Source organism: Glandiceps talaboti, chromosome 23 (assembly GCF_964340395.1).
Source record: "Glandiceps talaboti chromosome 23, keGlaTala1.1, whole genome shotgun sequence".
NCBI classification, from domain to species: Eukaryota; Metazoa; Hemichordata; class Enteropneusta; family Spengelidae; genus Glandiceps; species Glandiceps talaboti.
The window spans coordinates 11,128,133-11,153,029 of NC_135571.1; the positions used below are offsets into that span (position 1 = coordinate 11,128,133).

A 24,897-nucleotide genomic window follows, 5' to 3' on the forward strand; every position below is an offset into this window, starting at 1 on the left:
CCACCCTAAAATCTACATAAAAAAATTAGGAGTTTAAGTACCCCTAACTCATCAAAAGTTATTCTTGTCACAAACTCAACAATGAAAATCATATATTTTTTCAAAATGAACAATTTCACAGCAACGTAAATGTACGATAGAAACAAATTTGTCTTACATAAAGACCAGAATATATAATGAAGAGGATACTTTTGTCAAATAAATATGTAAACAGAATAGTAGTGTAAATGCTGCCATAATTATTTTTTCCCTAAAACCTACGGGGTTTAGTTTACAATATGGACGACAGGTAAAGTTTCTGCTGTGTATTTCTCACTTCACTTCAATATTGTGTTGATATCATGGCTTCTTGGTTAATTTGACATCAGGATCTTTCAATATCGAGTTCTTGTAGATGTCCCCGTATATATAATTTAGGAATAGAAGTACTGAGATCACAAATCTGCGATGTAGTTGTAATGGCAGAGCTACGAGTCGGCCGAATGTCACCCCACTGCCCCAGTTAGGGCCTTAGCCCTAGAGTTCGCGATTGCTATGCCGCTGCCGATGTGATCATTTCTTCAAAATATGTCAAAAACGTGTGTAGATATTTTTAAAACTGTTCAGCTTCGTACAGACATTGATTTTTACCACACAGAGAATTTTATTCAGAGAGAGAAACTTTATTGCCCGACCATTTGTCTTCCTCTGTGATCGTGATCGTGATGAGAGAAAATTTGTTTTAGTAAAGTGAGTAACAGTACCATTTCAGAAATAAATTAGTACTATTTACTATGTTCTTTCCCAAGTTTCAGTTAGATTTCATAACCAGTGCAACTGTGTTTTGGGTTATGTTACAGGTGACCTTTGATTTGGATGAGTAGTTTTTGAACAGTCCCAAAATGGCAAGTGGATTTATTGAGTCCGAATTAGAAGAATTAAAGAAGAAATGTCACTCTGAGCTAGAAGGAAGTACCCTTATAGCATGTCATCCTGTGTCTGTTAGAGTACGGCTTGTGTAAGTAACAAAGTGGTGTCTGGAGAATGATTTGTAAAGTATCACAGCATGTATGTATGTATGTATGTATGTATGTATGTATGTATGTATGTATGTATGTATGTATGTATGTATGTATGTATGTATGTATGTATGTATGTATGTATGTATGTATGTATGTATGTATGTATGTATGTATGTATGTATGTATGTATGTATGTATGTATGTATGTATGTATGTATGTATGTATGTATGTATGTATGTATGTATGTATGTATGTATGTATGTATGTATCATGTATGTATGTATAATGTATGTATGTATGTATGTATGTATGTATGTATGTATGTATGTATGTATGTGTGTGTATATGTATGTATGTATGTTATTGTATGTATGTATGTATGTATGTATGTATGTATGTATGTATGTATGTATGTATGTATGTATGTATGTATGTATGTATGTATGTATATATGTATGTATGTGTGTGTATGTGTATGTGTGTGTGTGTGCAGATGAACAATGAATATTCATGACTATCTGAAGGTAATAAGCACTTAGGATTAATGAATAGTCTTTGTGAATATTCATAAAGTTTTAGAGTTTCATTTTGGTGTGTCTTTGTCATTATGTGAAATTCATGCAATGTTGAATCACTCTCAAGAAGCCGAAGTTTATGAAATACCTTTATTTCCTGGAGTGGTGGTCTCCTTTACTGAGAACAAATTTGAAAACTTATGTGTTCTTGTGAGTCTTTTAACTGAATTCTGTGTCATGGCTTGGAAACTTGTACATCATAAACTGATTAATTTATGTTAAGATAAATACTGAGTATCGCCCACATTGTTTTCATCTACAGAAAAACCAAACACAGACAGTTTGATGCCTGTTTGCAATTTTCACCTAAATACCCCGAAAATCACATAATTGTGGAATTAAAAAGTAAAACAATTCCTGAAAAGTTGTTAGATCGAGTTACAAAATTAGCCGAAGAAGAATCAAAGAAATTGAAAGGAAAAAAACAGGTAAGACTGAAATGTATGTACTTCCTGTTACATTTAGCATCTATCCCAGAAATAGTAGTTCAAAACAGTAAATTAATTTCCTGGTGAAATATTAGCTAAATTTTAGCTGAAAGATGTTACAATGGCAAGATGATCAAATTGTAATCCAACATAAGTTAATACACAAACTAAAAACTAAGCTAGGTTCCTGATGAGAAATTGATCAAGGCAATAGTACTATAGAATGGTCAGCATGCATTGGTGGTTAATATCACAGTAGTATAATTGGGTTTGTGAGAATCAATGTTAATGGCCTCACTCAGGGTTCACAGTTATAATTAAAAATTCATATTTACAAATTCAAAACAATTTGGGAATCACATTGCTATTTATTTGTACTTTGTGAGTGCAAATTTTCATTTGTAACAATAGGGAACTTGCAATCCAGAGTGAGCATGCTCAGACACAAAGGATTATGGGATTATCTGTGGTTAATTATCCTAATAGTAATACCTAATCTGGAGCTACTGATAAAATAAACCTCCCACAATGGTCAGGTTGCAAACTATGTAGCAGTATTGTTTACAATACAAATTCATTTGTATTTATTATCCTATTTCCCATGATGCAACATTCAATATGGCGGGTTTGCGAGTTCCCTATTGGGTTTGTGAGTGTTACTGTGTGTTCTCATTGTATCCCTACCCTGGAAATCCCTAACTTGAATATCATTGTCTTGTGTGTATAGTCCTATATAAACCTTGCATTGATTCAAATACAAATTGTATCAAATCTTTGGTTAATTTGAGATCCCAGTAAAATAGTTTGGGAATTCATGAAGATTTTTCCTGGTGACTGCTCCAAACAAAAAACACTGACTCAACCTTTAAAATGTACTTTTCATTTCCCTAATATCTTGTACTTTTATTTCATTATTTCATTCTTTTCTTCTCTACAGGTTTTACCCGTTTTACAGTTTCTAAATCAACTTTTATATGACAACCCATTTACTGTATGCAGTGACGAACTCAGTTTTATCAAAAATGACCTCATCACATCAAAAGATGAACTAAAAACTAAGCAAAAATCTGGTGTGATCTCCATGACGATTAATCAAGATAATTATTACTGTCAACTCAAATTTACAGTCCCTGATGACTATCCAGTGACACAAATTAGGTAAGTGAAATGATATGACCTGTGACCTCTGACCTCTGACCCAGGCCACTACACAGCAAGGGATAAAGCAGATTTGGTGTACTGTGTATTGCAAGAGCCTGCTGTGTTGCATTATGCCATAACAAGTTGACTGAGGGGTTGTACTGGCTGTGAGATGCCATGCACAGTACCAGACTTTGGTGCATCACAAGAAATTTGTGTGTCAGTGGTGCTTCAAATTGGCCTAGAGAACACACTTCTTGCGAGTCATTATTGTATGGGATAACTACATCTGTTGTATAATGAATTGGATCAGGGCTACATTGGTTGTTAGTCGATCATCACTAGACATATTCCTCTCCTAAGACTGAACTGTTATCAGTGAAATCTGATCAAGTATTTTTTTAAAGGAGGAAAATTTTGTACTTGAAACTGCTTGGGAGTTAAAAAACTGAAAAATGTACATCAGTGTCAAAGTCCTATAATGTTACTCACAGCTACTCTAAGAGTTGTCTATTGAGGGCGCTGTGTTCAGAACACGGCAACAAGAATGAATTTTGTGATAAGCAAATTTAGTGTTAATTTTATATTAATTTATATGTGTATTTCTTACCTTTTACAGTATAGAAGAAAGAGGTAACAACTTCCCCAGACATTTTTGTCCAGCATTTATCAGTCAAGCTGTAGAAAAAGCACGACAATGTGTTGTTCCACCACTTAAAAAGAAACCAAAGTAAGTTGTATGTTCTTAGCCCAGAAATTTGTGTTATGTTGCTATCTGAATAAGCTCTCTACACTGAGCCAAGAGATTTGTCAAGTGTTACTATCTCATGAAGATATTTACTCCAAGTCAAGGTTTCTGACCTTAGAAGCATGGAACACTGAATTTGAAATTAAATTACTACAAACAATTCTGCTAAAATGTACTGTGCACTGCACAGCACTATTCTGCACTGTACTCTGCCATGTTGTGCTGTACTGTACTATAGTGTCATGAAGTGTACTGTCCTGTACTGCACTGCACTATTCTGTACTGCACTCAGTACTCTGCTGTGCTGTGCTGTGCTGTACTATAGTGTCGTGAAGTGTACTGCACTGCACTGCACTATTCTGTACTGCACTCAGTACTCTGTTGTGCTGTGCTGTGCTATACTATAGTGTCGTGAAGTGTATTGCACTGCACTATTCTGTACTGCACTCAGTACTCTGCTGTGCTGTGCTATACTATAGTGTCGTGAAGTGTACTGCACTGCACTGCACTATTCTGTACTGCACTCAGTACTCTGCTGTGCTGTGCTGTACTATAGTGCTGTGAAGTGTACTGTACTGTATTACACTGCACTGCACTATAACTGTATTTTACATTATGAAACCTAACAATCCACTATTCAATGAGAAATATTATGACTTTATAATTAATCTGAAATAAAATGTACAACTGCGAAATAGTCATAAAAAAAGCCCTGAGAATTATGTTTATATAATTTAAATCATAGACCCTCCATCAATGTTGATGGAGGCACGCGCTCTATGATTTAGCCAGGAATTCCCCATGAAATACTTATGTACTTTAGGAAATCCAACATTACTTAATTTATACAGAAGGAACCCAACATACAAAATATCTGACTTGGTTTGATGTCTTTACAGAGATCCTCCTTTTGAACCCAAGCCATCACTGAAAAGAGTAGCAAAATTTCTTGTAGAAGATTGTATACGAAAGTATCCCAAAGAACCTTGCCAAGTTTGTCAAGAAAATGGATTTCCTCCAGATCCTAAGGTATGTACAGGAAGGGAAGATATTAACAATTATTTTCGTACACTTACCCAATATACTACAGCATGTTACAGGTTAGTGTTAACCCTAGACCACTTAATCCACTGAGTCTACTTAGATGTTATTGCCCAATATTTGTCTTCGTTCAGCCAAGGAAATATACAAGTGACCTAAGGGGTCTTTGTCACTAAGAGTCGATAGACATTTGATTTAGATTTCAAACACAGCAGAACAGTGATGTAGACGCGTGTTGTCATGACGTAGACGACCCTTAGGTCATGAGTATTTTCCAACTGAATGAACAAAAATATTGAAAAATAACATAATTATATGAGCACCAGTAATATAAAAGAAAAATTGGGGAAAGTAATGGTAATTTTGAACATTTTGATTTATATTTCAAACACAGCAGAACCAGTGACATAGACACATGTTGTCGTGACGTAGAATGACCAGAGTATATATTCCATAATTTTTGTTCTAAATGGCTCGTGAATGGTACGATATATGCTGTAACCAGAGATAGCCCATATAATTAAATGTGTAGTAAAACAATCTTTCAATTCAAAACTTCATTTTTCCCGTTACTTTTACCCAATTTTCATCAATCCTTTCCAGATTATAGTCTCTAATTAAACATACTACTTCTGCATCTGTACTGTACTTCACAAAATATTATGACTGATTATCATTTCTGCCTTTCAGAGTGCTGTTAGTGATCCAAGCAGTGAGAGATTTCTTGAAAGAGTATACTGTGGACATATCTATCATCGTGGTTGTCTAGATAAATATATGAAAACACCACCATTTACAGGTAAAGTGTCTCCTCAGATGCAATAGTCTTTGTTACCCAGACTCTCACTGCTGAGGGCTCTGCTACGAGACCTCCCAGACGGGAGTCTGGGGAAACCATGTTCCAACTACCCCACAACAGAAGTCACAGAGTATATTTCTTCCAAGCATAAAAAGTGGCCTGTTTGTTGTAATTAATATATATCAGAATGATATGAATCGAAATATTTGGGGTATAACATCCAACATCATTCACCCTGCAATGTTGGACATAAAGTACTCCCATGATGCACCACTCCAGAGGCTACTTAATAGGGAACTGAGCATGCTCAGACATAAAGGACTATGGGATTATCTGTGGCTACTTAATTGCACGGAATAGTTGGACTCAGACTCTTGTTTGGGATGGTCTCGTAGCATAGCTCTCAGCTTGTAGAGGCTGGGTAACCGAGACTACAGATGCAAAGGACTTTGGGATTATTTGTACCGGTAGTTTCAGTATTACTAGTGTGATGAGGAGAGTCCTGTCACTATGGCAACAGAGACAAGGATACATGTGGTTACAGTGTGACATATTGTTTACAAACATGATAAATTCATGGAATGGTATTGCATTCCCATAACGCACCATTCAAAATGGCTGGCATACATTTCCTATGATGCACCATTCAAAATGGTTGATTTGAATTCCCATGATACACTTTCCAAGGTGGCTGGTTTGCAAGTTCCTTTTTCTAACATACTTGCATATTTTATTGATTTGTAGGTGGAAAGTTGTGTCCAGGCTGCAATAATAGAATTTACCATGGAGAATGGAATATTGCACCAAAGTTAGCTGAAGACAGGTGGGCTCATCATGAAGCTAGGAAAAGAGAACTTGCTGAAGTTGTAGATTTCTTAGAATAATAAATTTCTTCTATCTTTTATTTAAGTATTTCAACGCTTTTAATTTTTATCTTTTAAAATCTTTTCCTAAGTAGAGTGAAGTTATGGTGATACAGTTTTTTGTGTGTTGTTTCTTTGATAAACTGTATCTCAAGGTCGGTTCAGTTGTGGTAATTTCATTAATTAGTCACTGTGGGTTTCTGAAAACATGTTAGAATCCTATCATGAAAGTTCATCTGTATTGGTAATACATATTGTCACAAATTGAACTTTTGTTCTCAATACCGAATATTTTTTCACCGAAACGTTCAGCTGTCAACACTACAGCTTTCATCAGCGGAATGATCTAACTTGACCTTCTTTGTGTGAAGGTCAATGATCGAGTCGTCAGAATCCTGTAATGTGAAGGTTACAAATGGATGATGCAATCAATAGCTTCAAATCTCATCTCACGTCTAACTCATTGAGGTCCAAGATGAAATTTCAACTTCAAAGTCACCCACCCACACAGTCACATATCTTTGTTATCAAAGAATTCTACCCAATAATAAGTCAGTGTTTTGGGAGCATTTACATATTGTCCAAATATGGTAATCACAGAATTCTGCCCAATAATAAGTCAGTTTTTTTTTTGCATTTACATAATGTCCAAATATGGTAATCACAGAATTTTACCCAATAGTAAGTCAGTGTTTTTTGAGGGCATTTACATAATGTCCATATATGGTATATTTGCCATATCAGGATGCTACTTATACATTGTTTACATCATTCTACAAGCTGGGGTGTACTCATTTGCATAAACAACTTTTGGTTCATGATTTCTCATTTAGCTAGACGGGTGAGGAGACATCTTTGGATTCAAAACCATGGATAGCATCTAGACTAGTACAAAAACACTTCAGGAACCGTGACCGAGGATATCCGGTAAACCTCACCTACTTACTGCCCCTAACAAAAACACTGAGGAAGTATATCACAAAGGCTATCTTAATTGTCACTCCTTATTTTTGTTACAAGTTTGTTTCAAACATCTTCATCTTTCTCTTTGCTCAACTCATAATTCAACTGTAGTGAAATTTGTATGTTTTAGTTACAAAACAGTGAAGCATCCCTAGGTAGATGAGTAAAAGTGAATAAAAGTGTAGTTATGTACAGACATATAGCTACAATTTCATTGAAAAAAAAAACTTGTGCAAAACCAGGTAAGCTTTTTTTTTGTACTCAATTACTATGGTAGTGTACATACAGACAGACAGACAAACAGACAGTAGTATCTTAGAATGTGATCATGTGTAATTTTTATAAAACAGTGAAAATTAAACATGACTCTCTCAGTGTCAGTGGTCAGAGACATCAAATGAAATAAAATTCAATAATTTAAAAGTAATTTTGATTTTTGTTGTCATTGGTTGATAAGATTTTTTGTTGGTTCTGAGATGTACAACACAATGCCAGACTACATGCAGTAATACACATATTATGAATACTATAACTTGTTAGTTCTGAGATGTACAACACAATGCCAGACTACAGTAATACACATATTATGAACACTATAACTTGTTGGTTCTGAGATGTACAAGACAATGCCAGACTACAGTAATACACATATTATGAACACTATAGCTTGTTGGTTCTGAGATGTACAACACAATGCCAGACTACATGCAGTAATACACATATTATGAACACTATAACTTGTTGAATCTGAGAATGAGATGTACAACACAATGCTAGACTACAGTAATACATATATTATGAACATGATCACCCCATCCTGGATGTGTATATAAAGGCTCTGCTGTCTTCTGTCTTAGATCTCCATACATAAGGCTCAGTTGTCTTGGCGATATTTACTTTAAGCTCTCCCTGAGGTGATTGAAGACTCTATCACTTTATAACTATGTAACTTTGCCCATACCCTAAGCTTATTTAAGTTTAATTAGCAATTTCTAACTTCATACATAAATACCGGTCTGTTCAACATTGTCTGACATTGTACAAGAAGAGCATATGACTCAACAATTTATCATGGTTAAATAAAGTCAATAATCAATCAATCAATCAATCAATCAATCAATCAATCTTTATAGCATAACAATATGCCATAGCAAGCATGGTAATAATAATCGTAATAATAATAATAATCACAAAATTGACATGGGGATTCTATCATATGGTCATGATTTAGGTTGGAGATTTTTAAATTTGAATAATTTCTAGTTTGGTCGTTGGTATAGATCTAATAGTGGAAATAAATGATATCTGAGGAAACTAGAAAACTGATATGGCTGTATAGACATTGTATTTAGATTTATTTCGATGACATTTTGTAATGTCCAAATGAAAACATGTTTTTCTGATATTTCTTTTATGAAGTTCAAAAGCTCTCAAATCTATTCAAGTTCAAGTCAAAGTAGTCGTATGGATAAGGATGTGGTATTTATTTTGGATTTTAATTTATAAAACAATTTTATCACATCTTCCTACTTGAAAAAGCACCAGACACAATATAAATCATTATTGAGTTGAAAGAACTACTTGACTTTTGTACACAAACACTGGTTTGAACTGAAATATCTACTAAACTATGACAAACACAAACTGTACATTAGGAATTTTTACATCACTAGACATCACAAGTTACATGAATATACAAATCATTACAGCTGAATGAACTCTGACTTTTGTCATTGTCTTTTTATGATAACACATTATCACAGTATTTAATCTCGTTCGTACAGTTAAAGAAACGAGTACATAGTTTGGTCAATAGTTTGGACACAAAATAGATGGTGTACATAAACTAAACTAAATACATTTACTGTATATTTGCTATGCCAGGTACAATACAAATCATGATATAGTTGAGTTAACTTTTTTTTTGACATTTGTCAAAATCATTTTTTTATGATAACTCATAATTCTATATTGAGTATTTAGTCTAGTTCGTACAGGCACATACATAAATCTAGTGAGAATCTAGCTAGTAAAAATCTTGTAAATATCTACCAGATATTTGTATGCAACTTATTGAGAAGAGAGTGAGAATCCTGGAAATTCTCTATTAGATATCTGTATGCAAATTAGCGAGAAAACAATGAGAATCTAGTAAAAATCTAGTAAATTCTCTATTACATATTTGTATGCAAATTAGCAAGAAAACAGGATCTAGGAAGAATATAGTGAGAATCTTGTGAATTAGATATTAGATATTTGTATGCAATTTATTAGTGAGAATCAAGTAATCTAGTAAATTATCTATTAGATATTTATAGGCAAATTAGCAAGAAAACTGAGAATCTACTAAGGAACTAGTAAGAATCTAGTTTATCTATTGAGATATTTGCATGCAAAATAACAAGAATATAGTGAGAATGTAGTAAGAATATATGTATTTGTATGCAAATTAGTGAGAATATTTTAGCATCTGATGGATTCTGTTAATTAGACACCAGACACAATTTAAATAATGATTTACTAGTAGTTGAATGAACTATTTGACTTTTGTACACGGTGACAGGTCCAGACTACCAAATTTTATCACCTGTGTCACTGTGCCCAGTTGAACAATGCTTGATCTTCTCACAGGAACCTTTAAGTGTTTGAAGTTTTATCAGTAAACCATGGCAACACACTAAATAATCCAAAGTAGCTTTGATTGTAGCTGTAAAATACTCACAAGTTAGGGGGTTCTCTGAGAAGTTTCTACTGAGATTTAGTCTTATACACCTGTGACTGGCCAACATGGCGACTGCGATTCCAGATTTGGAAACATTTCTAAAAGAACTTGGAGATGATTACCTTTCCTGTACAATCTGTTTAGAGGAGTACAAGAATCCTAAAGTCTTACCATGTGATCATACATTTTGTCAAGAATGTCTGATCAAGATTGTTGAAAGAAAAGGCAGGTTGCAGTGCTCGGTCTGTGATACACCCTGTGAATTACCTCAAAATGGTGTTCCTGGACTTAAAGCCAACTTCTTCATGAACTCACTGCTTGACATAGTTGGGAGGTGTCAACCAACTGATGTATCCAAACCAGGGCTTTGTGAAGGATGTGATGAAAAAACAGCAACAAACAGGTGTGTAGATTGTAATATCAATATTTGTCCTTCGTGTACAAAACCTCACAAAAGAGCTAAAGTGAGTAGAAATCATACCATTATTACAGTAGAAGAGTATAAAGAAGGAAGGTCTACTAGTCGTTTACTACCACAAAAAGTCTACTGCAATGTTCACCCAGAGAATGAAGTCAAATACTTCTGTGAGACCTGTCAAGTCACTATGTGTACTGACTGTGCCATGATTAAACATCGCAGCGAGAAACATGTCCACAAAGTACTCAAAGAGGCAGCAGATAAGTACACCATAGAGTTGATGGAAATGGTGACAAAGCTGAGAAAGAAAGAAAAGGAAACTGAAAGATGTAAATCAGATGTCAAACAGACCAGAAACCAACTACAGGTACAGTGTCAGGAAGAAGAAAAGAAGGTGAGAAAGAAAGCAGATGAGATGGTACAGAAAATAAGGAAGGAAGAGAAGAGATTGGTAGATGAGTTGAAGTCAGAGTATGGACAGAAAGTGAAAACTGCTGAAGTCCAAATAGATGAATGGGAAATGAAACATGGCAATATTACAAGTACATGTGGTTATCTAGAGGCACTGATGTATCATGGGAGTGCTGCTCAGCTGATGACCAATAAACAGCAAACAGTACAGCATATTGAAGCTCTTATCACCATGGAAACAAACCCAAACATTAAACCAGAAGTAATTGAATTTAAGCCAGCTACAGAAGTTCCAGGACATGGCATGCTGGGATTGCTGTGCAGAAAGACAGGGAAAAGTGACATGGCAACTGAAACCAGAAATGTGGTAGGCTCCTACATGGGTCAAAGGTCAAGAGGTTATCCCAGTGATACTGGTAGAGTGAAAACAACAATGTCCGAGATATGTGCCTCCAAGTGTACTGTTGACAAACTTCCATCAAAGCTACTAGAAGGAGAGTCAGGTGACATAGTGATCAGAACCAAAGACGGCCAGGGAAGACAAGTCATACCAACACCAGCTGTGAAAGCTGAGATGAGAAAACCAGATGGAACAAGAGAAGATGTCAAAGTAACTGACAACAGAGATGGTACACTAGTATTCACTGTCAGAGGAGAAATGGAAGGCAGACATCAAGTTACCATGGCAATTGGAGATCAACTAATACAAGGATCACCTTTCAATATTCCTGTCACCAAAAGATTGGTGAAGACACTGGGGAAGTCTGGTAGTAGGAAAGGATGCTTTGATAGACCAACTTGTGTCATCATGAACAAAAGAAGACAATATGTTGTTGCTGATAAATGGAATAATAGGATACAAGTCATAGATACGGATGGGAATCATATTAGATTTATTACATTCTCTCAGTTTAAGAAGAAATTCATTCCAAATGATGTAGCAGTGTCAGATGATGGAAATTATTTCACGACAGATTGGGGTAATAAGCAGATAGTTGTAAGTGACGAGGATGGAAACCTTATCAGATGCTTTGGACAGAAAGAAATGAAGTCTCCATATGGTATAGCTATCAGCCCTGTAGATGGCGCTGTTTATGTGACTGACTATGATGGTAAAGGTGATGGCACTGACAAGACAACGCACTGTATCTGTAAATACACCCAGAATGGTAAATACATCACTACAGTAGGCAGTTATGGAACTGGACCAGCTCATTTCAGAGCACCTGCACATCTTTGTGTCAGCAGACAAGGAAGACTGTATGTAGCAGACTTCAACAACAATCGTATACAGGTCTTCAATCAAGATTGTCAATTCCTGTTTCAGTTTGGTGACTATGGGAAAGAAGATGGTGACCTGTATTGGCCAGAATCAGTGGCAGCTGACAAAGATGAATTTCTGTACATTGCAGAGCAAGGCACTAAGAGAGTACAGAAATTTGACAAGAAGGGTGAATTCATACGCCGTATTGATAGTGAAGAAGATGGATTGGTGATACCAACTTCTGTGGCACTAACTGATGACTGGCCTGTCAAAGTTGTTGTCGTAGACTGTAAAAGTGACTGTCTGAAGATCTTCACTCAATGAAGAAAGAAACCACAAAGTCAACATCAATCTCATCTGTATGTGATGAACATTGCTAGAAACAATATTTTGTAATAACCACACATCTAAGACTTAGAGGATTATTGAGATACTTCATTCCTAAATGTTGTCAAACTGTAGCCAATATAACTATATACAGAGACCACAATGTTACAACAATGGAAGAAACTTCAAGTTTCCTGATGACTAGAAATGATCATATCTTCAAGAGTCAAATAACCATGGCAACTCCTCCATTAGACTGCCAAACCAGGAACAATTAAATTAATCCAAAATTGTTATTTCCATTGTACAATCACTATTTCAACTGCTACTGAATAAAGTATCTATACCATTATACCCAGCTGACACTTAACTTGAACATCTGAGTCAACATATAGACATCACCACTATCTGAAAATTACAAGATCCTGTGAACTATTAACAGTTTCATATTGTGTGCATACAGTAGTACCAATACTTTGACAGTGACTACCAGATGTAGAATTCAGTTGTGGAATTCTTGATTCTCAAAACCAATGATCATAAACAGCGCCCTCTACCATGGAGTGAACACCCTGCTGACATTTTATATGAGTGTACACTTAGAACTTGATTACCAAGGTGAACACTCTGTTGACATCTTATATGTGTGTACGCTTAGAACTTGATTACCTAGGTGAACACTCTGCTGACATCTTATATGTGTGTACAATTAGAACTTGATTACCAAGGTGAACACTCTGCTGACATCTTATATGTGTGTATACTTAGAACTTGATTACCAAGGTGAACACTCTGCTGACATCTTATATGTGTGTACAATTAGAACTTGATTACCAAGGTGAACACTCTGCTGACATCTTATATGTGTGTATACTTAGAACTTGATTACCATGGTGAACACTCTGCTGACATCTTATATGTGTGTATACTTAGAACTTGATTACCATGGTGAACACTCTGTTGACATCTTATATGTGTGTATACTTAGAACTTGATTACCAAGGTGAACACTCTGCTGACATCTTATATGTGTGTACACTTAGAACTTGATTACCAAGGTGAACACTCTGTTGACATCTTATATGTGTGTACAGTTAGAACTTGATTACCAAGGTGAACACTCTGTTGACATCTTATATGTGTGTACAGTTAGAACTTGATTACCAAGGTGAACACTCTGCTGACATCTTATATGTGTGTATACTTAGAACTTGATTACCAAGGTGAACACTCTGTTGACATCTTATATGTGTGTATACTTAGAACTTGATTACCAAGGTGAACACTCTGTTGACATCTTATATGTGTGTACACTTAGAACTTGATTACCAAGGTGAACACTCTGCTGACATCTTATATGTGTGTACACTTAGAACTTGACTACCAAGGTGAACACTCTACTGACATCTTATATGTGTACACTTAGAACTTGATTACCAAGGTGAACACTCTGCTGACATCTTATATGTGTACACTTAGAACTTCGATCATTACCAAGGTGAATACTCTGTTGACATCTTATATGTGTGTACACTTAGAACTTGATTACCAAGGTGAACACTCTGCTCACATCTTATATGTGTGTACACGTAGACAATTGTAACAATTATAAAATCCTTGGCTTCTAGCACCAGTCTGACAATGTACTGTGCATTGAACTGTGGAACTCTTTTCTCACAAATCTCAAGGCAACAGACTACAAACTAATTACGCATCGCAACTTTGATATAATTCATTAAGATAAAAAAAAAAGATAAAAAAAAATTCTTCATCTTTTAGATGTCTTTGAAACCTATGAAAAAATGATGTTAGAATTCTAATGACAATCAACACATTATTTCAGTAGTAGTAAAACTTGACATTTAGTTGCCAAAATTATCGCAAAGTTTTTTCATCAATAACTTGATCAATACTTCCAATATTTCAATGACAGCCATCTTAATCTGAAAATATAAGGCTGGTACCTAAATTATCGGGGTCATGACCCCAAGCCTAAGGTGGCGTAATTGTTTCTAACTTTACAGTTTTAGAAAAAAATTACTATAACTAATATTCATGGTAGATCTGCCTACTTACTTATGTTACTCTTATTACTCAGAAACTTACTTAGCTTATCACCATAGTAACCAAGACATTTATAGCATCATTGAAAGTATGTTTCCTCATTTCAAATTAAGAATTATTTGTTATAATACTCAGATACCTACTTAGCTCACCAGGGGTGAACAAATCCACTGGTCCTAGGTCAGGGACTAGCGATTTTTTTGGGCGGACCACACAAATTTTACCTTGTCTGGTCTGTCGGACCAGTACCTTACTGTTAATAACTATGTTAAAAAGTCGTCTGAATATACAGATTTATAGGTAAGATTTAATGTTTCACATTAGTGGGACCTGGGACCACTAATTCTTTCAGCAGGACCACTGGATTTTTTAAAGCACTTATCTGGTGACGCCCTGTTCACAAAATGATTTGTTCACCCCTGTATCACCATAGTAACCTAGACATTTATAGCACCACTGAAAGTATGTTTCCTTATTTCATGTTAAGAATTATTTGTTATATTACTCAGATACCTACTTAGCTATCACCATAGTAACTAAGACATTTATATCACTGAAAGTATAATGTTTCCTTATTACATATTAAAGTGACAATATGGATTAGGATTTGGTATTTATTTTTGATTTTTATTTTGTAAAACAATTTTATCATGATTTCCTACTTGAAAAATCAATGTGAAACAACATTGACAAAGTGTGTATTTGTAACTAATTCATTGCGAAAAGCTAAAAAAAAATGTGTAACAACTTTATTATTGTACTTACAATAACAATGATTTCACACATTCATTAAGTTTTTGTAATTTATTGAGTTATAAACAAGGACTTGGCATATGTTGTTTCATATTCATTTTTCAAGTAGTAAGCCATGACAAAATTGTTATATAAATTAAAAATCCAAAATAAATACCCAATCCTCATCTATATTGCCACTTTAAGAAGTATATATAAATAAGTTACTCTTATTACTCAGAAACTTACTGAGCTATCACCATAGTAACCTAGATATCTATATCATCACTGATAGCCTTACTACTGAGCTGTACCATTTCACTGGAGGTGGGGTTGATTGGGTGGGGGAGGGGTAAAGTGTGTAGAAAATCACTATCGATGATTATCTACAAACTTTTGAGCACAAATTTGAACTTAATTCTTGATTTTTGGTCAATACTTGTATTCAAATATATATGTAAAAAAAATATAAAATATGTATACCTTGTCAAAAGAAATGTGATTAATCATTCAGAAATTGAATATACAATTTTTTAGATTCTGATTATTTGCCACAAAAAATGTCATAAAACCAGCAGAGTGAATATGCAGACAAGTTGACAAGAATGACAACTAGCAGAGAATGCAGAACAGCGCCCCCAACGGTGGGAATGGCTCTTTTTGGAAAGACAACTGTGTATTCCTGATTCAGAACTCTGCTGTACATAATAGTCTCGGTTACCCAGATTTTGAATGTTGGGCCTCTACTACAAGACCACCCAGACAAGAGTGTAAGGAAATGTGATCCAAACTCACCTACACAAGCTCTCTTTACTAGAGCAGTGCATGCTGGGGAATACTTCAAGTCCAACAGTGTAGGCTGAATGATCCAGGTACCTTCACGACAGGTTATTACTTCTCAAGCGACGGATACATCTTAATTACAACTAACATGCCTTGTAAATCCATTTTTCATAACTGTGACTTCCGGTGTGGGCATCTTTGGATTACATTTCCCAAGACTCTCATCTGATCTGAGTGGTAATGTAGCTGCATGAGCCCCCAGCAATGGGATTCTGGGAAACTGAGACTACTACTATATCTATTGTACTACATATATATTTTTTACACAGAAATTAATGAATTGCTTAGGGGAGACTTCAAAAGATAGGTGTCACATGAAAACAAATAAATTATTTCAGTTTTAACTCAGACCTGGCCCACCACTTGGGGATATTTTGTACATTTTATTTGCAGTATTTCAAAACTATGTCATACTTAATCTGATTAAAAAAAAATTAAAAAAAAAAAATTATTTGAGAAGAATTTCTCTCATGGTAAAACAATATTATCAATATTATCTCCCTGTAATAACTTGATTTTGCCCAATATAAAGTGTTTACATTTTGGCTTTGTTGAAACTAATATATTTTGTGATGAAAACTTATTTTTGGTCTCACCCCACCACACCAACTAAGGGTACCAGTAATTAGTTTTTACTCTACACCAATCTTTAGATGTCTCCCCTTACTATGGTACGAGAGTAGATATTTAGATGATGTTTAATATATTCATATAACTGATTATTAAATTGCATTCTCTGTGATTCAGATTACATGCAAACTATGATGTGTATTTATTGGAGTGTATGAGTGATGCATTTATCAACTGATGTTGTTACTAGGCAACCAGGTACTTGACTACTGAGAGTAAAGGTCATTCACTGCATCAGTTTGAGTTGATAAGGTAAACAGAGGTTAATATGAAAGTAATACACAAAACCTTGATCTGTACTAGCTGGTCTGTAACACAATGGACAAGAAATATAGAGTGGTGGGGTTAAAGGTCACCATAATCTTATCCATGTTTGGTTTTCTTTTTATCAATGTCAAAATAAATAGTTTGAATATTCATCCTTTCAGTTATCTCAGAGTGATCATGTGACTTGAGTGATCATGTGACTTGAGTGATCATGTGATGTGAGTGATCATGTGACTTGAGTGAAGAAATGCAAAATAGATCAAACTAATAGTCTGGCTCATTCTGGTACAAGTCTATAGAGGGCGCTATTCATTGGAATTGTCCTCAAGAAGCACCATGAGCTTGTAGACTATATGTAGATGAGCTTCTGGAGTTCAGTTTACAAGTTGTGTGTGTGGTGTGTGTGTGCATCACAAAATGGTCATGGGTTTGTGTTTTATTTTAATTGTGATGATTTGATCAGGTATGTTGGACATTTTCAAATTTGAATAATTTATAGTTTGGTGGTCAGTACAGATCTTCTTCACTAGGGTTTACTCATTTGCATAAACAACTTTTGGTTCATTATTTCTCATTTAGCTAGATGGGTGAGGAGAGATCTTTGGATTCAAAACCATGAATAAATGATGATCTAGACTAGTACGAAAACACTGTTCAGGAACCCTGACTGAGGATATCCGGTAAACCTCACCTACGTACTGCCCCTAACAAAAACACTGAAGTAATAGTAATACCACAAAGGCTATCTTAATTGTCACTCCTTATCTTTGTAACAAGTTTGTTTCAAACATCTTCATCTTTCTCTTTGCTCAACTCATAATTCAACTGTAGTGAAATTTGTATGTTTTAGTTACAAAACAGTGAAGCATCCCTAGGTAGATGAGTAAAAGTGAATAAAAGTGTAGTTATGTACAGACATATAGCTACAATTTCATTGAAAAAAAAACTTTTGTGCAAAACTAGGTAAGCTTTTTTTTGTACTCAATTACTATGGTAGTGTACATACAGACAGACAGACAGACAGACAGTTAGTATCTTAGAATGTGATCATGTGTAATTTTTGTAGAACAGTGAAAATTAAACATGACTCTCTCAGTGTCAGTGGTCAGAGACGTCAAATGAAATAAAATTCAATAATATGAAAGTAATTATAATTTTTGTTGTCATTGGTTCTGAGATATATGTACAACACAATGCCAGGCTACACTGTGACAGTGTAATACACTTGTATTATGATATGGATATGAATACTTGGATTAAGGCCATAGATATGGTATATAGTGTTCACTGTCAACAGTTTGAAGGCTGTATTTTTGTCCTGAATCTCCATACATGACATCCAGCTGTTGTCCACCCTGGATTTGTGAATACAAAGGCTCTGCTGTCTTCTGTCTCGGCTCCTCCATACATGAGGCTACGTAAGTCTTGGCTATATTTACTTTAAGCTCTCCCTGAGGTGATTGAAGACTCTATCACTCTATAACTACATAACTTTGCCCATACCCTAAGCTTATTTAAGTTTAATTAGCAATAAATATCTTACATATTTGGTAGCTGTTACTGTCATGTGTGAAAGTACAATGAAGTAGTGAAAGGAAATTATGTCTGAACAATTAAGCTTTAATGTCCTGGAAACAACTAACTACAAGTAAATGATACAAAATGAAAAACACAAACTTTGGCTATCTTGGGGGCTTATTTGAAATAAATTTTCAATTGCTAACTTGATCCATAAATACCAGTCTTTTCCACATTCCCTCACATTGTATAAAGCTTACGGCTCAATAATTTACCATGGTTAAATAGAGGCAATAATAGTTATACATGTAGTAATAATCACAAAATTGACAGGGTTCTATCATATTATGATTTAGGTTGAAGATTTTCAAATTTGAATAATTTCTAGTTTGGTGGTCAGTATAGATCTCCTTAGTGGAAATAACTGATATCTAAGAAAACTAGAAATCTATGACAACTCTAATATGGCTGTAGACATTGTATTTAGATTTATTTCGGTGACATTTTGTAATGTCCTTTGACCTGTCACAGGAGACTTTATGTTAGTGAACCAATATCATAAAATCTTCAATTATACAGGTCATGATTTAGGTTGGAGATTTTTAAATTTGAATAATTTCTAGTTTGGTCGTTGGTATACATCTTCTTAGTCGAAATAATTTATAGTTTGGTGGTCAGTAGAGATCTTAGTGGAAATAACTGGTATCTAAGAAAACTAGAAAACTATAGGCTATTCTGATATGGCTATATAGACATTGTATTTAGTTTATTTCGGTGGCATTTTGTAATGTCCAAATGAAAACATGTTTTTCTGATATTTCTTTTATGAAGTTCAGTTCAAAAGCTCTCGAGTCTATTCAAGTTCAAGTTAAAGTGGTCGTATGGATAAGGATGTGGTATTTATTTTGGATTTTAATTTATAAAACAATTTTATCACGTCTTCCTACTTGAAAATCACCCCAGACATAATATAAATCATTACTGAGTTGAAAAAACTACTTGACTTTTGTACACAAACACTGGATTGAACTGAAATATCTACTAAAGTATGACAAACACAAACTGTACATTAGGAATTTTTACATCACTAGACATCACAAGTTACATGAATATACAAATCATTACAGCTGAATGAACTCTGACTTTTGTCATTGTCTTTTTATGATAACACATTATCACAGTATCTAATCTCATTCGTACAGTTAAAGAAACGAGTACATATTTTGGTCAATAGTTTGGACACAAAATAGGTGGTGTATATAAACTAAACTAAATACATTTACTGTATATTTGCTATGCCAGGTACAATACAAATCATGATATAGTTGAGTTAACTTTTTTTTTGACATTTGTCAAAATCATTTTTTTATGATAACTCATAATTCTATATTGAGTATTTAGTCTAGTTCGTACAGGCACATACATAAATCTAGTGAGAATCTAGCTAGTAAAAATCTTGTAAATATCTACCAGATATTTGTATGCAACTTATTGAGAAGAGAGTGAGAATCCTGGAAATTATCAATTAGATATTTGTATGCAAATTAGCGAGAAATCAATGAGAATCTAATAAAAATCTAGTAAATTCTCTATTACATATTTGTATGCAAATTAGCAAGAAAACAGGATCTAGGAAGAATATAGTGAGAATCTTGTGAATTAGATATTAGATATTTGTATGCAATTTATTAGTGAGAATCAAGTAATCTAGTAAATTATCTATTAGATATTTATAGGCAAATTAGCAAGAAAACTGAGAATCTACTAAGGAACTAGTAAGAATCTAGTTTATCTATTGAGATATTTGCATGCAAAATAACAAGAATACAGTGAGAATGTAGTAAGAATATATGTATTTGTATGCAAATTAGTGAGAATATTTTAGCATCTGATGGATTCTGTTAATTAGACACCAGACACAATTTAAATAATGATTTACTAGTAGTTGAATGAACTATTTGACTTTTGTACATAGTAACAGATCCAGAGTACCAAATTTTATCACCTGTGTCACTGTGCCCAGTTGAACAATGCTTGATCTTCTCATAGGAACCTTTAAGTGTTTGAAGTTTTGTCAGTAAACCATGGCAACACACTAAATAATCCAAAGTAGCTTTGATTGTAGCTGTAAAATTCTCACAAGTTAGGGGGTTCTTTGAGAAGTTTCTACTGATATTAAATCTTAATATACATACCATTGACTAAGTCCGTCATGGCGACTGCGATTCCAGATTTGGAAACATTTCTAAAAGAACTTGGAGATGATTACCTTTCCTGTACAATCTGTTTAGAGGAGTACAAGAATCCTAAAGTGCTAACATGTGATCATACATTTTGTCAAGAATGTCTGATCAAGATTGTTGAAAGAAAAGGCAGGTTGCAGTGCTCGGTTTGTGATACACCCTGTGAATTACCTCAAAATGGAGTTCCTGGACTTAAAGCCAACTTCTTTATGAACTCACTGCTTGACATAGTTGGGAGGTGTCATCCAACTGATGTGTCAGAACCAGGGCTTTGTGAAGGATGTGATGAAAACACAGCAACAAACAGGTGCGTAGATTGTAATATCAATTTTTGTCCTTCATGTACTAAGGCCCATAGAAGAGCTAAAGTGAGTAGAAATCATACCATTATTACAGTAGAAGAGTATAAAGAAGGAAGTTCTACTAATCGTTTACTACCACAAAAAGTCTACTGCAATGTTCACCCAGAGAATGAAATCAAATACTTCTGTGAGAGCTGTCAAGTCACTATGTGTACCGACTGTGCCATGATTAAACATCGCAGTGAGAAACATGTCCACAAAGAACTCAAAGAGGCAGCAGATAAGTACATCACACAGTTGAAGGAGATGGTGACAAAGCTGAGAAAGAAAGAAAAGGAAACTGAAAGATGTAAATCAGATGCCAAACAGACCAGAAACCAACTTCAGGTACAGTGTCAGGAAGAAGAAAAGAAGGTGAGAAAGAAAGCAGAAGAGATGGTACAGAAAATAAGGAAGGAAGAGAAGAGATTGGTAGATGAGTTGAAGTCAGAGTATGGACAGAAAGTGAAAACTGCTGAAGTCCAAATAGATGAATGGGAAATGAAACATGGCAACATTTCAAGTACATGTGGTTATCTAGAAGCACTGATGTATCATGGGAGTGCTGCTCAGCTGATGACCAATAAACAGCAAACAGTGCAGCATATTGAACCCCTTATCACCATGGAAACAAACCCAAACATTAAACCAGAATTAATTGAATTTAAGCCAGTTACAGAAGTTCCAGGACATGGCATGCTGGGATTGCTGTGCAGAAAGACAGAGAACAGTGACATGGCAACTGACACCAGAAATGTGGTAGGCTCCTACAGGGGTCAAAGGTCAAGCAGTTATCCCAGTGATACTGGTAGAGTGAAAACAACGTCTGAGATATGTGCCTCGAAGTGTACTGTTGACAAACTTCCATCAAAGCTACTAGAAGGAGAGTCAGGTGACATAGTGATCAGAACCAAAGACAGCCAGGGAAGACAAGTCATACCAACACCAGCTGTGAAGGCTGAGATGAGAAAACCAGATGGAACAAGAGAAGATGTCAAAGTAACTGACAACAGAGATGGTACACTAGTATTCACTGTCAAAGGAGAAATGGAAGGTAGACATCAAGTTACCATGGCAATTGGAGATCAACTAATACAAGGATCACCTTTCAGTATTCCTGTCACCAAAAGATTGGTGAAGATACTGGGGAAGAAAGGTAGTAGGAAAGGATGCTTTTATGGACCAACTAGTGTCATCATGAACAAAAGAAGACAATATGTTGTTGCTGATAAATGGAATAATAGGATACAAGTCATAGATGGGGATGGGAATCATATTAGATTTATTACATTCTCTCAGTTCAAGAATGAATTCCTACCAAGGGATGTAGCAGTGTCAGATGATGGAAATTATTTCATGACAGATGATGGTAATAAGCAGATAGTTGTAAGTGACGAAGATGGAAACCTTATCAGATGCTTTGGACAGAAAGAAATGAAGTCACCATCTGGTATAGCTATCAGTCCTGTAGATGGCGCTGTTTATGTGACTGACTGGGATGGTAAAGGTGATGACACTGACAAGACAACACACTGTATCTGTAAATACACCCAGAATGGTATATACATCACTACAGTAGGCAGCTATGGAACTGGGCCAGCTCAATTTGATGGACCAACACGTCTTTGTGTCAGCAGACAAGGAAGACTGTATGTAGCAGACATCAACAACAATTGTATCCATGTCTTCAATCAAGATTGTCACTTCCTTTATCAGTTTGGTGACTATGGGAAAGAAGATGGTGACCTGAAATGGCCAGAATCAGTGGCTGTAGACAAGGATGAATTTCTGTACATTGCAGAACAAGGCAATAAGAGACTTCAGAAATTTGACAAGAATGGTGAATTCATATGTCGTATTGATAATGAAGAAGATGGATTGGTGACACCATGTTCTGTGACACTAACTGATGACTGGCCTGTCAAAGTTGTTGTAACAGACATTAAAAGTGACTGTCTGAAGGTCTTCACTCAATGAAGAAAGAAACCATAAAGTCAACATCAATCTCATCTGTATGTGATGAACATTGCCAGAAACAATATTTTGTAACAACCACACATCTAAGACTTAGAGGATTATTGAGATACTTTCATTCCTAAATGTTGTCAAACTGTAGCCAATATAAATATATACAGAGACCACAATGTTATACCAATGGAAGAAACTTAAAGATTCCTGATGACTAGAAATGAACATATCTTCAAGCTTCTATGGAACTCAAATAACCATGGCAACTCCTCCATTAGACTGCCAAACCAGGTCGAATTAAATTAATCCAAAATTGTTATTTCCATTGTACAATCACTATTTCAACTGCTACTGAATAAAGTATCTATACCATTATACCCTGCTGACACTTAACTTGAACACCTGAGTCAACATGTAGACATCACCACTATCTGAAAATTACAAGATCCTGTGAACTATTAACAGTTTCACATTGTGTGCATGCAGTAGTACCAATACTTTGACAGTAACTACCAGATGTAGAATTCAGCTGTGGAATTCTTGATTCTCAAAACCAATGATCATAAACAGCATCTACATCTACCATGGAGTGAACAAAACTGACAGTTTGCAGTCAAAAGCTCTCAGCTTATCAATAGCGCCCTCTATCATAGATTGAACAAAACTAACAGCTTGCAGTCAAAAGTTCTCACCGTATCAAAAATATGTTATGTATATTGGTTAACATTTTAGTACCCACATATGATTGCAAATTTGATTCACATTATTAACTTACACAAGTTGTACGTACATGCTAACAGAATTCAACTGGTGGAATTCTTTGCTTGTAATGTCCCTGAATTTCTACAGTGGACGTACGGTACGATATTGTTATCATCATTTTGACTCCTGACAAACAAAACTACAATGACTATTATGATCCTTACATCCAATCATGACAAGTCACTTATAAAATGACAAAGGTAAAGAGACAATATTTGCATGTCATACAAAGTTTTCAAAAAAATGACATTGATCAGATACTTGACATTGAACTTGATCAAGGTGAACACTCTGCTGACATCTTATATGTGTGTACACTTAGAACTTGATTACCAAGGTGAACACTCTGCTCACATCTTATATGTGTGTACACTTAGACATCTGTAACAATTATAAAATCCTTGGCTTCTAGCACCAGCCTGACAATGTCCTGTGCATTGAACTGTGAAACTCTTTTCTCACAAATATCAAGGCAACAGATTACAAACTAATTACATATGGCAACTTTGATATAATTCATTAAGATAAAAAATAAAATAAAAAAATTCTTCATCTTTTAGATGTCTTTGAAACCTATGAAAAAATGATGTTAGAATTCTAATGACAATCAACACATTATTTCAGTAGTAGTAAAACTTGACATTTAGTTGCCAAATATCTTTCATAGTTTTTTTCATCAATCACTTGATCAATACTTCCAATATTTCAATGATAGCCATCATAATCTAAAAATATAAGGCTGGTACCCAAATTATTGGGGTCATGACCCCAAGCCTAAGGTGGTGTAATTGTTTCTAATTTTACGGTTTTAGAAAAAAAATTACTATA

The 24,897-nt window shown here is 34.9% G+C and overlaps 3 protein-coding genes across 4 annotated transcripts; all 3 read left to right on the top strand.

The window, feature by feature from the left end:
• Positions 1 to 145: 145 nt before the first annotated feature.
• LOC144452625 (uncharacterized) lies at positions 146 to 7,977 on the top strand. 2 transcript variants are annotated; one of them, XM_078143746.1, is made up of 8 exons: positions 146 to 289; positions 840 to 997; positions 1,840 to 2,005; positions 2,943 to 3,163; positions 3,765 to 3,875; positions 4,793 to 4,922; positions 5,625 to 5,733; positions 6,478 to 7,977. In XM_078143746.1, the coding sequence occupies exons 2-8, from the start codon at positions 882 to 884 to the stop codon at positions 6,615 to 6,617; spliced, it is 993 nt and encodes a 330-aa protein (XP_077999872.1). In that variant the 5' UTR covers positions 146 to 289; positions 840 to 881; the 3' UTR covers positions 6,618 to 7,977. The 2 variants fall into 2 exon arrangements, with proteins under 2 accessions (XP_077999872.1, XP_077999873.1); XM_078143747.1 differs by lacking the exon at positions 146 to 289 and adding an exon at positions 338 to 578.
• Positions 7,978 to 10,346: 2,369 nt separating this feature from the next.
• Positions 10,347 to 12,698, top strand: LOC144452733 (E3 ubiquitin-protein ligase TRIM45-like). Its single transcript, XM_078143880.1, has one exon. It carries the CDS (start codon positions 10,347 to 10,349, stop codon positions 12,696 to 12,698), a length of 2,352 nt encoding a protein of 783 aa, XP_078000006.1.
• Positions 12,699 to 20,967: 8,269 nt separating this feature from the next.
• Positions 20,968 to 23,316, top strand: LOC144452734 (E3 ubiquitin-protein ligase TRIM45-like). Its single transcript, XM_078143882.1, has one exon. The coding sequence runs from the start codon at positions 20,968 to 20,970 to the stop codon at positions 23,314 to 23,316; it is 2,349 nt and encodes a 782-aa protein (XP_078000008.1).
• Positions 23,317 to 24,897: the final 1,581 nt, after the last annotated feature.